The sequence below is a fragment of the Oncorhynchus mykiss genome, chromosome 13 (assembly GCF_013265735.2).
Source record: "Oncorhynchus mykiss isolate Arlee chromosome 13, USDA_OmykA_1.1, whole genome shotgun sequence".
Lineage (NCBI taxonomy): Eukaryota > Metazoa > Chordata > Actinopteri > Salmoniformes > Salmonidae > Oncorhynchus > Oncorhynchus mykiss.
This window is the reverse complement of record NC_048577.1, coordinates 5670852-5685851: the sequence shown is the minus strand read 5'-3', so window position 1 is coordinate 5685851 and position 15000 is coordinate 5670852. Positions and strand designations below refer to the sequence as shown.

Genomic DNA, 15000 nt, shown 5'->3' with positions numbered 1-15000 from the left:
GTGTATGTGACCAATAACATCTGCTAACCATGTGTATGTGACCAATAACATCTGCTAACCATGTGTATGTGACCATTAACATCTGCTAACCATGTGTATGTGACCATTAACATCTGCTAACCATGTGTATGTGACCAATAACATCTGCTAACCATGTGTATGTGACCAATAACATCTGCTAACCATGTGTATGTGACCAATAACATCTGCTAACCATGTGTATGTGACCAATAAAATTTGATTTGATGTGACATAGTTTTGTCGCAACTTATGAGAGGACAAGACTCAGTACAGAGCTTTAGTTCTTATGAGTTAAAAAGACTCAGTACAGAGCTTTTAGTTCTTATGAGAGGACAAGACTCAGTACAGAGCTTTTAGTTCTTATGAGAGGACAAGACTCAGTACAGAGCTTTTAGTTCTTATGAGAGGACAAGACTCAGTACAGAGCTTTTAGTTCTTATGAGAGAACAAGACTCAGTACAGAGCTTTAGTTCTTATGAGAGGACAAGACTCAGTACAGAGCTTTTAGTTCTTATGAGAGGACAAGACTCAGTTTAGAGCTTTAGTTCTTATGAGTGAACAAGACTCAGTACAGAGCTTTAGTTCTTATGAGAGGACAAGACTCAGTACAGAGCTTTTAGTTCTTATGAGAGGACAAGACTCAGTACAGAGCTTTTAATTCTTATGAGAGAACAAGACTCAGTACAGAGCTTTAGTTCTTATGAGAGGACAATACTCAGTACAGAGCTTTAGTTCTTATGAGAGGACAAGACTCAGTACAGAGCTTTTAGTTCTTATGAGAGGACAAGACTCAGTACAGAGCTTTTAATTCTTATGAGAGAACAAGACTCAGTACAGAGCTTTAGTTCTTATGAGAGGACAATACTCAGTACAGAGCTTTTAGTTCTTATGAGAGGACAAGACTCAGTACAGAGCTTTTAGTTCTTATGAGAGAACAAGACTCAGTACAGAGCTTTAGTTCTCATGAGAGGACAAGACTCAGTACAGAGCTTTTAGTTCTTATGAGTTAAAAAGACTCAGTACAGAGCTTTTAGTTCTTATGAGAGGACAAGACTCAGTTTAGAGCTTTAGTTCTTATGAGTTAAAAAGACTCAGTACAGAGCTTTTAGTTCTTATGAGAGGACAAGACTCAGTACAGAGCTTTTAGTTCTTATGAGAGGACAAGACTCAGTACAGAGCTTTTAGTTCTTATGAGAGGACAAGACTCAGTTCAGAGATTTTAGTTCTTATGAGTGAACAAGACTCAGTACAGAGCTTTAGTTCTTATGAGAGGACAAGACTCAGTACAGAGCTTTTAGTTCTTATGAGAGGACAAGACTCAGTACAGAGCTTTTAGTTCTTATGAGAGAACAAGACTCAGTACAGAGCTTTAGTTCTTATGAGAGGACAAGACTCAGTACAGAGCTTTTAGTTCTTATGAGAGGACAAGACTCAGTTTAGAGCTTTAGTTCTTATGAGTGAACAAGACTCAGTACAGAGCTTTAGTTCTTATGAGAGGACAAGACTCAGTACAGAGCTTTTAGTTCTTATGAGAGGACAAGACTCAGTACAGAGCTTTTAATTCTTATGAGAGAACAAGACTCAGTACAGAGCTTTAGTTCTTATGAGAGGACAATACTCAGTACAGAGCTTTTAGTTCTTATGAGAGGACAAGACTCAGTACAGAGCTTTTAGTTCTTATGAGAGAACAAGACTCAGTACAGAGCTTTAGTTCTTATGAGAGGACAAGACTCAGTACAGAGCTTTTAGTTCTTATGAGTTAAAAAGACTCAGTACAGAGCTTTTAGTTCTTATGAGAGGACAAGACTCAGTTTAGAGCTTTAGTTCTTATGAGTTAAAAAGACTCAGTACAGAGCTTTTAGTTCTTATGAGAGGACGAGACTCAGTACAGAGCTTTTAGTTCTTATGAGAGGACAAGACTCAGTACAGAGCTTTAGTTCTTATGAGAGGACAAGACTCAGTTCAGAGCTTTAGTTCTTATGAGAGGACAAGACTCAGTACAGAGCTTTTAGTTCTTATGAGAGAACAAGACTCAGTACAGAGCTTTAGTTCTTATGAGAGGACAAGACTCAGTACAGAGCTTTAGTTCTTATGAGAGGACAAGACTCAGTACAGAGCTTTTAGTTCTTATGAGAGGACAAGACTCAGTACAGAACTTTTAGTTCTTATGAGAGGACAAGACTCAGTTTAGAGCTTTTAGTTCTTATGAGAGAACAAGACTCAGTACAGAGCTTTTAGTTCTCATGAGTTAAAAAGACTCAGTATAGAGCTTTTAGTTCTCATGAGAGGACAAGACTCAGTTCAGAGCTTTAGTTCTTATGAGTTAAAAAGACTCAGTCCAGAGCTTTTAGTTCTTATGAGAGGACGAGACTCAGTACAGAGCTTTTAGTTCTTATGAGAGAACAAGACTCAGTACAGAGCTTTAGTTCTTATGAGAGGACAAGACTCAGTACAGAGCCTTAGTTCTTATGAGAGGACAATACTCAGTACAGAGCTTTTAGTTCTTATGAGAGGACAAGACTCAGTACAGAGCTTTAGTTCTTATGAGTTAAAAAGACTCAGTACAGAGCTTTTAGTTCTTATGAGAGGACAAGACTCAGTACAGAGCTTTTAGTTCTTATGAGAGGACAAGACTGAGTACAGAGCTTTTAGTTCTTATGAGAGGACAAGACTCAGTACAGAGCTTTTAGTTCTTATGAGAGGACAAGACTCAGTACAGAGCTTTTAGTTCTTATGAGAGGACAAGACTCAGTTTAGAGCTTTTAGTTCTTATGAGAGAACAAGACTCAGTACAGAGCTTTTAGTTCTTATGAGAGGACAAGACTCAGTACAGAGCTTTTAGTTCTTATGAGAGGACAAGACTCAGTACAGAGCTTTTAGTTCTTATGAGAGGACAAGACTCAGTACAGAGCTTTTAGTTCTTATGAGAGGACAAGACTCAGTACAGAGCTTTTAGTTCTTATGAGAGGACAAGACTCAGTACAGAGCTTTTAGTTCTTATGAGTTAAAAAGTCTCAGTTCAGAGCTTTAGTTCTTATGAGAGGACAAGACTCAGTACAGAGCTTTAGTTCTTATGAGAGGACAAGACTCAGTACAGAGCTTTTAGTTCTTATGAGAGGACAAGACTCAGTACAGAGCTTTTAGTTCTTATGAGAGGACAAGACTCAGTACAGAGCTTTAGTTCTTATGAGAGGACAAGCCTCAGTACAGAGCTTTTAGTTCTTATGAGAGGACAAGACTCAGTATAGAGCTTTTAGTTCTTATGAGAGGACAAGACTCAGTACAGAGCTTTTAGTTCTTATGAGAGGACAAGACTCAGTACAGAGCTTTTAGTTCTTATGAGAGGATAAGACTCAGTACAGAACTTTTAGTTCTTATGAGAGGACAAGACTCAGTACAGAGCTTTAGTTCTTATGAGAGGACAAGACTCAGTACAGAGCTTTTAGTTCTTATGAGAGGACAAGATTTCAGTACAGAGCTTTACGTTCTTATGAGAGGACAAGACTCAGTTCAGAGCTTTTAGTTCTTATGAGAGAACAAGACTCAGTTCAGAGCTTTTAGTTCTTATGAGAGGACAAGACTCAGTACAGAGCTTTAGTTCTTATGAGAGGACAAGCCTCAGTACAGAGCTTTTAGTTCTTCTTGGTCCAGTCAGTAACTGAAATGTTCCTCAGTGTTTCTTCATGTGTCGTTACTTCAGCAGTATGAATGGAGGGATTTCTGTCATGCCAATAAAATATTTTGAATTGAATTGAATTCCCTCTCCACCTCTCCCTCTATCCTCCCTCTCTCCTCCTTTCCTCCCTCCTCCCTCTCCTTCCCCTCTCCTCCCCTCTCCACCTCTCCATCCACCCTCTCTCCTCCTTCCCCCCTCCTCCCTCTCTCCAACTCTCCCACCCTCCTCCCTCTCTCTTCCTCTTCCACTCTCCTCCTCTTCCCCCCTTCACCCTCTCCTCCCTCTGTCCTCCCCCTCTCCTCCCCCTCTCCACCTCTCCTCCCCCTCTCCACCTCTCCTCCCCCTCTCCTCCCTCTGTCCTCCCCCTCTCCTCTCCTCTCCTCTCCTCTCCTCTCCTCCCCCCCCCTCCTCACCTCTCCTCTCCTCCCCTCCCCCCCCCCCTCTCCTCCCCCTCTCCTCCCCTCTCCTCCCCTCTCCTCTCCTCCCCCTCTCCTCCCCTCTCTAGGTAGCGTGTCCAGTCTTTGCCGGTCTGCTCCATTTCTCCCTGCTCTCTGTGTTCTGTTGGTTATGCCTGGAGGCAGTGGAACTCTACTTACTGCAGGGGGAGCTCTTTGAAGGACGGACCTCTAGGAGGAAGTACTTCTATCTCTGCGGCTACTTCCTGCCAGGGGTGGTCGTGGCCGTCTCCGCCGCCATCGACTACAGGGGCTACGGCACCCGGACCGTGTAAGTGGCAGAGAGTGTGTGTGGTGGGGGGGAGGATGTGTGTGTGAGTATTGATTTGAAATCTCTGCTGTATTGTGTGTGTATGTCAAAACTTATACTTACTATGCTGTATTGTGTGTGTGTGTGTGTGTGTGTGTGTGTGTGTGTGTGTGTGTGTGTGTGTGTGTGTGTGTGTGTGTGTAGGTGTTGGCTGCAGATGGACAACTACTTCATCTGGAGTTTCCTGGGTCCTGTATCTGTCATTATAATGGTGAGACAAACACACACACTCTCACATGTGAGCACACACATACACATGAGTTTGACCTCTCACCTCTGACCTCTGACCCTGTGACCACCAGCTGAACCTGGTTGTCTTGGTGATGACTCTTCACAAGATGGTGCACAGCTCCTCCGCCCTCAAACCCGACTCCAGTCGTCACGACAACCTCAGGTGAGCCCCGCCCCCTGGCACATATGTGACAGGCATGATTGGTTGTTTGTTTTGGGCAGGGAGGGACACAGAGGCTAATGGGAAGGGGTAGAAACAGGAAGAAGTAACAGAGGACTCAAATAGTGAAAAGTAGAAGATGTGAGGCTTAAAAAGTTGTGTCAAAATAACATGACATAATATCTTCTCCTTCTGCTTCCCCCCTAACCCCTCCCTCTCTCCTCCCTAACCCCTCCCTCGCTCTCTCTCTCCTCCCTAACCCCCACCTCCCTCTCTCTCTCTCCCCCTAACCCCCACCTCCCTCTCTCTCTCCCCTAACCCCCACCTCCCTCTCTCTCTCCCCACTAACCCCCACCTCCCTCTCTCTCTCCTCCCTAACCCCCACCTCCCTCCCTCTCCCTCTCTCCTCCCTAACCCCCACCTCCCTCTCTCTCTCTCCCCCTAACCCCCACCTCTCTCTCTCTCTGTGTTCCCTAACCCCCCCTCCCTCTCTCTCTCCCCCCTAACCCCCACCTCCCTCTCTCTCTCCCCCCCACAACCCCCACCTCCCTCTCTTTCTCTCCTCCCTAACCCCTCCCTCGCTCTCTCCCCCCTAACCCCTCCCTCTCTCTCTCCCCCCTAACCCCTCCCTCGCTCTCTCCCCCCTAACCCCTCCCTCTCTCTCTCCCCCCTAACCCCTCCCTCTCTCTCCCCCCTAACCCCTCCCTCTCTCTCTCTCCTCCCTAACCCCTCCCTCGCTCTCTCCCCCTAACCCCTCCCTCTCTCTCTCCCCCCTAACCCCTCCCTCTCTCTCTTCTCCCTAACCCCCACCTCCCTCTCTCTCTCTCCTCCCTAATCCCTCCCTCGCTCTCTCCCCCCTAACCCCTCCCTCTCTCTCTCCTCCCAAACCCCCACCTCTCTCTCTCCTCCCTAACCCCCACCCCCTCTCCCTCTCTCTCCTCCCTAACCCCCACCTCCCTCTCCCTCTCTCTCCTCCCTAAACCCCACCTGCCTCTCCCTCTCTCTCCTCCCTAACCCCTACCTCTCTCTCTCTCTCCCCCTAACCCCTCCCTCTCTTTCTCCTCCCTAACCCCCACCTCCCTCTCTCTCTCCTCCCTAACCCCTACCCTCCCTCTCTCTCCCCCCTAACCCCTCCCTCTCTCTCTCCTCCCTAACCCCCACCTCCCTCTCTCTCTCTCCTCCCTAACCCCCACCTCCCTCTCTCTCTCCCCCCTAACCCCCACCTCCCTCTCTCTCTCCTCCCTAACCCCCACCTCACTCTCTCTCTCTCCTCCCTAACCCCCACCTCCCTCTCTCTCTCCTCCCTAACCTCCACCTCCCTCTCTCTCTCCCCCCTAACCCCCACCTCCCTCTCTCTCTCTCTCCCCTCCTAACCCCCACCTCACTCTCTCTCTCTCCTCCCTAACCCCCACCTCCCTCTCTCTCTCCTCCCTAACCCCCACCTCCACCTCTCTCTCTCCCCCTTAACCCCCACCTCCCTCTCTCTCTCCTCCCTAACCCCCACCCCCTCTTTCTCCTCCATGCCTCTAAACCTCTCCCCATCTCCCTCTCCTCTCTTCCTCTCCTCTTTCTCCCTCTCTACAGAGCGTGGACTGTGGGTTCGCTCACCCTCCTCTTCCTCCTGGTGGTGACCTGGTCTCTGGGGCTCGTCTTCCTCTCATCTCCCTCTCTCCTCCTCTCCTACCTCTTCTCCTCCCTTAACACGGCCCAGGCTCTGCTCATCACAATACTGTTCTGTACACTCACTAGGAAGGTAGGTGGGGTCTCAATACTGCCTCTACACTCACTAGGAAGGTAGGTGGGTTCTCAATACTGTTCTGTACACTCACTAGGAAGGTAGGTGGGTTCTCAATACTGTATGTACACACACTAGGAAGGTAGGTGGGTTCTCAATACTGTTCTGTACACTCACTAGGAAGGTAGGTGGGGTCTCAATACTGTGGGTACACTCACTAGGAAGGTAGGTGGGTTCTCAATACTGTCTGTACACTCACTAGGAAGGTAGGTGGGTTCTCAATACTGTCCTGTACACTCACTAGGAAGGTAGGTGGGTTCTCAATACTGTTCTGTACACTCACTAGGAAGGTAGGTGGGTTCTCAATACTGTTCTGTACACTCACTAGGAAGATAGGTGGGTTCTCAATACTGTCTGTACACTCACTAGGAAGGTAGGTGGGTTCTCAATACTGTTCTGTACACTCACTAGGAGAGTGAGTGACCCCACTAGAGGTGGGGTCTCAATACTGTCTCTCACCAGGAAGAGGTGGGGTCTCAGTACTGTCTCTCACCAGGAAGAGGTGGGGTCTCAGTACTGTCTCTCACCAGGAAGAGGTGGGGTCTCAGTACTGTCTCTCACCAGGAAGAGGTGGGGTCTCAGTACTGTCTCTCACCAGGAAGAGGTGGGGTCTCAGTACTGTCTCTCACCAGGAAGAGGTGGGGTCTCAGTACTGTCTCTCACCAGGAAGAGGTGGGGTCTCAGTACTGTCTCTCACCAGGAAGAGGTGGGGTCTCAGTACTGTCTCTCACCAGGAAGAGGTGAGGCTGATCATGTATTGTATTATATTTTCTATGTGTTTCAGTATATACGGTGTGTTCATGTTTGTCCAGGGCCATAAGGACTATGGGAAGTGTGTGCGTCACTCCCAGTGCTGTGACTGTTCCTCCACCACCAGTTCACCTGGCTCTGTGAAGGGCGCCGCCCTACGGGCCAACAACCGCTACTGCAGTACCAACCAGGCACGCAGGGCTACTGCTAACAGACAGGTACACACACACACACACACACACACACACACACACACACCAGCACGCAGGGCTACTGCTAACAGACAGGTACACACACACACACACGACAGCACGTAGGGCTACTGCTAACAGACAGGTACACACACACACACACACACACAACAGCACGCAGGGCTACTGCTAACAGACAGGTACACACACACACACACACACAACAGCACGCAGGGCTACTGCTAACAGACAGGTACACACACACACACACACACACACACACACACACACACACAACAGCTCGCAGGGCTACTGCTAACAGACACGTACACACACACACACACACACACAACAGCACGCAGGGCTACTGCTAACAGACAGGTACACACACACACACACACAACAGCACGCAGGGCTACTGCTAACAGACAGGTACACACACACACACACACAACAGCACGCAGGGCTACTGCTAACAGACAGGTACATACACACACACACACACACACACACACACACACAACAGCACACAGGGCTACTGCTAACAGACAGGTACACACACACACACACACACACACACACACACACAACAGCACTCAGGGCTACTGCTAACAGACAGGTACACACACACACACACACACAACAGCACGCAGGGCTACTGCTAACAGACACGTACACACACACACACACAACAGCACGCAGGGCTACTGCTAACAGACAGGTGCACACACACACACAACAGCACGCAGGGCTGCTGCTAACAGACAGGTACACACACACACACACACACACACAACAGCACGCAGGGCTACTGCTAACAGACAGGTACACACACACACACACACACAACAGCACGCAGGACTACTGCTAACAGACAGGTACACACACACACACACACACACAACAGCACGCAGGGCTGCTGCTAACAGACAGGTACACACACAACAGCACGCAGGACTACTGCTAACAGACAGGTACACACACACACACACACAACAGCACGCAGGACTACTGCTAACAGACAGGTACACACACACACACACACACACACAACAGCACGCAGAGCTACTGCTGACAGACAGGTACACACACACACACACACACGTAAGACACACACACAACGGCATGCAGAACTCCCGCTAACAGAAAGGTACACAAACACACAGTGACTTCCTGATGAAAGCTATGAGTGTGTTGTAAACCAAGTGTGTGTCCGTGTGTGTGTGTGTGCGTGTGCGTGTGTGTGCGTGTGCGTGTGTGTGCGTGTGTGTGTGTTGCAGAGTCGCATTAGGAGGATGTGGAACGATACAGTGCGCAGACAGACTGAGTCTTCCTTCATAGCTGCTGATGTTAACACCACACCTACACTCAACAGAGGTCAGTCCTCTCCTCCTTCTCATCCTCCTCTCCTAGCCCTCTCCTCCTTCTCATCCTCCTCTCCTAGCCCTCTCCTCCTTCTCATCCTCCTCTCCTAGCCCTCTCCTCCTTCTCATCCTCCTCTCCTCTACTCCTCTCCTCTAGTCCTCTCCTCTAGTCCTCTCCTCTACTCCTCTCCTCTAGTCCTCTCCTCTACTCCTCTCCTCTAGTCCTCTCCTCTAGTCCTCTCCTCTACTCCTCTCCTCTAGTCCTCTCCTCTAGTCCTCTCCTCTAGTCCTCTCCTCTACTCCTCTCCTCTACTCCTCTCCTCTACTCCTCTCCTCTAGTCCTCTCCTCTACTCCTCTCCTCTAGTCCTCTCCTCTAGTCCTCTCCTCTAGTCCTCTCCTCTACTCCTCTCCTCTACTCCTCTCCTCTAGTCCTCTCCTCTACTCCTCTCCTCTAGTCCTCTCCTCTAGTCCTCTCCTCTACTCCTCTCCTCTAGTCCTCTCCTCTAGTCCTCTCCCCTAGTCCTCTCCTCTACTCCTCTCCTCTAGTCCTCTCCTCTAGTCCTCTCCTCTAGTCCTCTCCTCTAGTCCTCTCCTCTAGTCCTCTCCTCTACTCCTCTCCTCTAGTCCTCTCCTCTAGTCCTCTCCTCTAGTCCTCTCCTCTACTCCTCTCCTCTAGTCCTCTCCTCTAGTCCTCTCCTCTAGTCCTCTCCTCTAGTTCTCTCCTCTAGCCCTCTCCTCTAGTCCTCTCCTCTACTCCTCTCCTCTAGTCCTCTCCTCTAGTCCTCTCCTCTAGTCCTCTCCTCTACTCCTCTCCTCTAGTCCTCTCCTCTAGTCCTCTCCTCTACTCCTCTCCTCTAGTCCTCTCCTCTAGTCCTCTCCTCTACTCCTCTCCTCTAGTCCTCTCCTCTAGTCCTCTCCTCTACTCCTCTCCTCTACTCCTCTCCTCTACTCCTCTCTTCTAGTCCTCTCCTCTAGTCCTCTCCTCTAGTCCTCTCCTCTACTCCTCTCCTCTAGTCCTCTCCTCTAGTCCTCTCCTCTAGTCCTCTCCTCTAGTCCTCTCCTCTAGTCCTCTCCTCTAGTCCTCTCCTCTACACCTCTCCTCTAGTCCTCTCCTCTACTCCTCTCCTCTAGTCCTCTCCTCTACTCCTCTCCTCTAGTCCTCTCCTCTACTCCTCTCTTCTAGTCCTCTCCTCTACTCCTCTCCTCTAGTCCTCTCCTCTAGTCCTCTCCTCTACTCCTCTCCTCTAGTCCTCTCCTCTAGTCCTCTCCTCTACTCCTCTCCTCTACTCCTCTCCTCTAGTCCTCTCCTCTAGTCCTCTCCTCTACTCCTCTCCTCTACTCCTCTCCTCTACTCCTCTCTTCTAGTCCTCTCCTCTAGTCCTCTCCTCTAGTCCTCTCCTCTACTCCTCTCCTCTAGTCCTCTCCTCTAGTCCTCTCCTCTAGTCCTCTCCTCTAGTCCTCTCCTCTAGTCCTCTCCTCTACACCTCTCCTCTAGTCCTCTCCTCTACTCCTCTCCTCTACACCTCTCCTCTACTCCTCTCCTCTAGTCCTCTCCTCTAGTCCTCTCCTCTACTCCTCTCCTCTACTCCTCTCCTCTACTCCTCTCCTCTAGTCCTCTCCTCTACTCCTCTCCTCTAGTCCTCTCCTCTAGTCCTCTCCTCTACTCCTCTCCTCTAGTCCTCTCCTCTACTCCTCTCCTCTAGTCCTCTCCTCTACTCCTCTCCTCTAGTCCTCTCCTCTACTCCTCTCCTCTAGTCCTCTCATCTAGTCCTCTCCTCCTTCTATCTTCTCTCCTCCTCCTCCTCTTTTCCTCTGGTTCTCTCCTCTTTCTTCCCCTATTTTGTGTTCTCTTCTTTTAGAGTCTTTCCTTAACCCTCTCTCCCCCTCTCTCTCTCTCCCTCTATCCCTCTCTCCCCCTACCCCCCTCCCCTCTCTCTCTCCCCCTCTCTCTCTCTCTCCCTCTCTCTAGCTGGCCTGGGTAACCATTTCCTGACTAACCCAGTGTTACAGACTCACCCTAGAGTCTCTCCTTATGACAGCCTACTGGCTCAGGGCTACAGCCAGCCCTCCCCTGGCCTCTTCACCTCTACTGGTACATCTATCTATCTGTATATCTATCTGTATATCTATCTGTATATCTATCTCTATCTATCTGTATATCTATCTGTATATATATCGATCTCTCTATCTATCTATCCATCTCTCTGTGTGTGTCTGTCTGCCTGTCTGTTTGTCTGTCTCTCTGACGGTCTCTCTCTCTCTGTCTCTCTCTCTCTTTGTCTCTCTCTCTATCTCACTACCTGTCTGTCTGCCTCTCTGACGGTCTCTCTCTCTGTCTCTCTCTCTCTTTGTCTCTCTCTCTATCTCACTACCTGTCTGTCTGTCTCTCTGACGGTCTCTCTCTGTCTGTCTCTCTCTCTCTTTGTCTCTCTCTCTATTTCACTACCTGTCTGTCTCTCTCTCTATTTCACTACCTGTCTGTCTCTCTCTCTATCTCACTACCTGTCTGTCTCTCTCTCTCTTTGTCTCTCTCTCTATTTCACTACCTGTCTGCCTCTCTCTCTATTTCACTACCTGTCTGTCTCTCTCTCTATCTCACTACCTGTCTGTCTCTCTCTCTCTTTGTCTCTCTCTCTATCTCACTACCTGTCTGTCTCTCTCTCTATTTCACTACCTGTCTGTCTCTCTCTCTATCTCACTACCTGTCTGCCTCTCTCTCTATTTCACTACCTGTCTGTCTCTCTCTCTATCTCACTACCTGTCTGTCTCTCTCTCTATCTCACTACCTGTCTGTCTCTCTCTCTCCCATCTCCTCTTTTTCTCTGCCTTATTCTTATTTTCAGTTCAGTCTGCATGTTGACGTTATTAAAAAGTCAGTCTGTTGTTTGTCAGTCTGTCTCTGACTGTCAGTCTTTCTTTTCCTGTCCTGATCGGTCCTGACCTGTCCTGTCCTTTCCTGTCCTGATCGGTCCTGTCCTGTCCTGTCCTTTCCTGTCCTGATTGGTCCTGTCCTGTCCTGATCGGTCCTGTCCTGTCCTGACCTGTCCTTTCCTGTCCTGACCTGTCCTTTCCTGTCCTGATCGGTCCTGTCCTGTCCTGACCTGTCCTTTCCTGTCCTGACCTGTCCTTTCCTGTCCTGATCGGTCCTGTCCTGACCTACAGGGACCTTCAGAGACATACAGAGTACGCCCTCCTCCTTTACCTCCTGTTGTATCAGTCTGTTGTATTTACAGATGTAATATATACATGTGTTGGTTTATCAGTTGGCAATTAACTTTATACATAAAAAAAATAGGTAAAAAAATATGATCCGCCTAAATATATGGACTCTGGATTGTCAATAAGTGTACTTCTCTCTCTCTCTCCACCAGAGGGCAGTTGTCTAACTGTGTACTTCTCTCTCTGCCATGTCACCCCCACCTCCACCCCTCCTCCTCCCCCCTCCGCCTCCCCCCGGCCACCAGAAGGTGACGTCCTGTCCCAGAGCCAGGAGATGGACAGTGTTTGTCTGAACGGAGGCTACAGCACCAACAGCTTCACCCTGCAGGGTCTGGGTGGGGGTGGTGGGGGGCCTCGGTCCGGGGTGGGTGGCAGCACAGACCTCCTCAGGGAGGGAGGAGGAGGGGGGGAGGACGCCTCCCCCGCCCCCCTCACCCCCCACGCCGCCGTGGGTCTGGGGGTGGAGCCTCACGGAAGCGGAATGCGGAGGAACCTATCGGACGCGACGGTCCTGGAGAACATGATCATCTCAGAGCTGGTTCAGAGCAACTTGAGGCCGGCTGCAGCCGCGGAGCGCTACGGCAGCCTGGCACGCCCCCTGGACCGACTGACACGCCCACAGCCCTCCGCCCACGAGAGTTGGACGGTAGCTCGGGTGTCGACGCACACACATGACCAAGATCCGACACACGCGCACACGCACCAGGACGGCTGGACGCATACACCTCGTCCTCTGCAGGACGTGCCGACACACACACCTCGTCCGCTGCAGGACGTGCCGACACACACACCTCGTCCTCTGCAGGACGTGCCGACACACACACCTCGTCCTCTGCAGGACGTGCCGACACACACACGCCAGGAGGAGAGCAACAGGAGCCAGCTGCAGCTGGGGGGCGGGACCCTCTCCCGTAGACTCCTCCTCCAGGACAGACAGACACGCCCCCAGGAGGCGTCGCTGCAGATGCAGACCGCACGCCCACATTCCACGTTGTCGCGGCAACAGCAGCAGGGCGTAGGGGGAACGCTATCCCGTCACCGCAGCGGGGGTGTTGAGCCGGGTGGCGCGGGGGGTTCGGAGCGGGACCGTTACCGGGATAGGCCGCTTCCTCCTCCCCCTCCTCCTCCGCCTCTGGAGACAGAACCCCTGTATAAAGCCCTGGAGGATCCCCTTCTCTATGACCCCAGGGATGGAGGGGTGGAGGGGTGGAAGGAGAGAGGGGTGGAGAGAGGGGTGGAGGGTTGGAAAGAGAGAGGGGTGGAGAGAGGGGTGGAGGGTTGGAAAGAGAGAGGGGTGGAGAGAGGGGTGGAGGGTTGGAAAGAGAGAGGGGTGGAGAGAGGGGTGGAGGGTTGGAAAGAGAGAGGGGTGGAGGGGTGGAAAGAGAGAGGGGTGGAGGGGTGGAAAGAGAGAGGGGTGGAGGGGTGGAAGGAGAGAGCGAAAGAGGATTCTCTTCTCTATGACCAGAGAAACGGAGGGATGGAGGGGTGGAAGGAGAGAGGGATGGAGAGAGAGAAGGAGGAGCAGTTCCTCAGTGACCAGAGAGATGGAGGGATGGAGGGGTGGAACAGAGGGAAGGAGAGGAGGATGGAGGAAGGGAGCACTCAGTCCGTCCGTTACCTTAGCGACCCGGACGACCCTGACAGCTATGACCCCGTGACCCCTGACCTTGATCCTGACTCCTCCCCCATCTACACCCAGGATTCTAACCCCTCCCCCATCTTCACCCACAACCGAAACGCACCCCTAGATATATACACCCCAAATGTCTACACCACAAACTCACCTCCTGATACATACACCCAAAATTCACCCCCAAATATTTACACCCGAAATTCACCACCAAGTATATACACCCGAAACGACCCCCTCCCAAATGTCTACACCCGAAATTCTCCCCCGAACATCTACACTCGAAGCGACTCTCCCCAGCTCTACACCCGAAACTCACCCCCGCCACCACGATTCTACACCCGTGAATCTCCGCCCCTACTCCTGTCGTCCTATCCTGACAGCAGCCCCGAAGGTCAACCAGAGGTTAGCCCCACCCCTCGACCCCACCGACCCCCTTTGGAAGTCCCCTACAGCCTGGGACGACCCCCTCTGGGCCCCAGGCCTAATCACATGCAGACTTTCTACCAGCCCCCACCCCTCACACCCCTCACGGCTAATGGGGAGTTGGGTTACACAGAGCCCGCCAGCGAGGACGATGAGGGACAGATGCAACGGGTGACGAGTCTGTGACTAGGGCGCTGGTGATCTGGAGGAGGAAGAGGAGGAGGAGGAGGAGGAAGACAGTTGTTGCAGCCATGATATTAATTATCATAATCATTGATAAAGACCATTATAATGGTGATGGATTTTGCTGGCTATTGTTAAATTGATGATGATAGTGATGATAATGATGATGAAGATGATGATAGTGATTATGGTGATGATGGTGATAATGATGATGGTGATAATTGTGATGGTGATGATGGTGATAATTGTGATGGTGATGATGGTAATGATGATAGTGATGATGATGATGATCACCTCATGATACCTACACCCGAAATGATGATGAAGGCTCCTCCCTGTCTCTTATCTCTTGGTCATCACAAGCTGGTCTCCCTCTCATGTTCTGTTTAAATACGTGATCCATTTTCACATCATCTGTGTATCTTTTCTCTCCCCATCCGTCTCTAATCCCCCTGTGTGTCTTTTCTCTCCCCATCCGTCTCTATTCCCCCTGTGTGTCTTTCCTCTCCCCATCCGTCTCTATTCCCCCTGTGTGTCTTTTCTCTCCCCATCCGTCTCTATTCCCCCTGTGTGTCTTTCCTCTCCCCA

The 15000-nt window shown here is 50.5% G+C and overlaps 2 protein-coding genes across 2 annotated transcripts in view; both read left to right on the top strand.

Moving 5' to 3' along the window:
• Window positions 1-6688, top strand: part of LOC110487505 (adhesion G protein-coupled receptor L1-like) — a 76656-nt gene extending 69968 nt beyond the window's left edge. Inside the window, exons 19-22 of the mRNA XM_036939965.1 lie at window positions 4203-4423; window positions 4607-4673; window positions 4765-4856; window positions 6438-6688. Coding sequence (XP_036795860.1) covers window positions 4203-4423; window positions 4607-4673; window positions 4765-4856; window positions 6438-6651 — 594 coding nt within the window. The 3' untranslated portion in view covers window positions 6652-6688. The remainder of the gene's footprint in view (window positions 1-4202; window positions 4424-4606; window positions 4674-4764; window positions 4857-6437) is intronic.
• A 690-nt stretch (window positions 6689-7378) lies between these two features.
• LOC118938515 lies at window positions 7379-14415 on the top strand. The gene is made up of 6 exons (XM_036942560.1): window positions 7379-7616; window positions 8870-8966; window positions 10924-11046; window positions 12117-12137; window positions 12419-13417; window positions 14249-14415. Exons 1-6 carry the CDS (start codon window positions 7401-7403, stop codon window positions 14413-14415), a joined length of 1623 nt encoding a protein of 540 aa, XP_036798455.1. The 5' UTR covers window positions 7379-7400.
• The last annotated feature ends 585 nt before the right edge of the window (window positions 14416-15000 follow it).

Bases quoted from the DNA above. Each gene is read 5' to 3' on its own strand.
- LOC118938515 (XM_036942560.1), top strand. From the start codon at position 7,401: ATGTATTGTATTATATTTTCTATGTGTTTCAGTATATACGGTGTGTTC. The intron at 7,617-8,869 runs GTACACACACAC...TGTGTGTTGCAG, and splicing joins GGGCTACTGCTAACAGACAG to AGTCGCATTAGGAGGATGTG. The intron at 8,967-10,923 runs GTCAGTCCTCTC...CCCTCTCTCTAG, and splicing joins CACACCTACACTCAACAGAG to CTGGCCTGGGTAACCATTTC.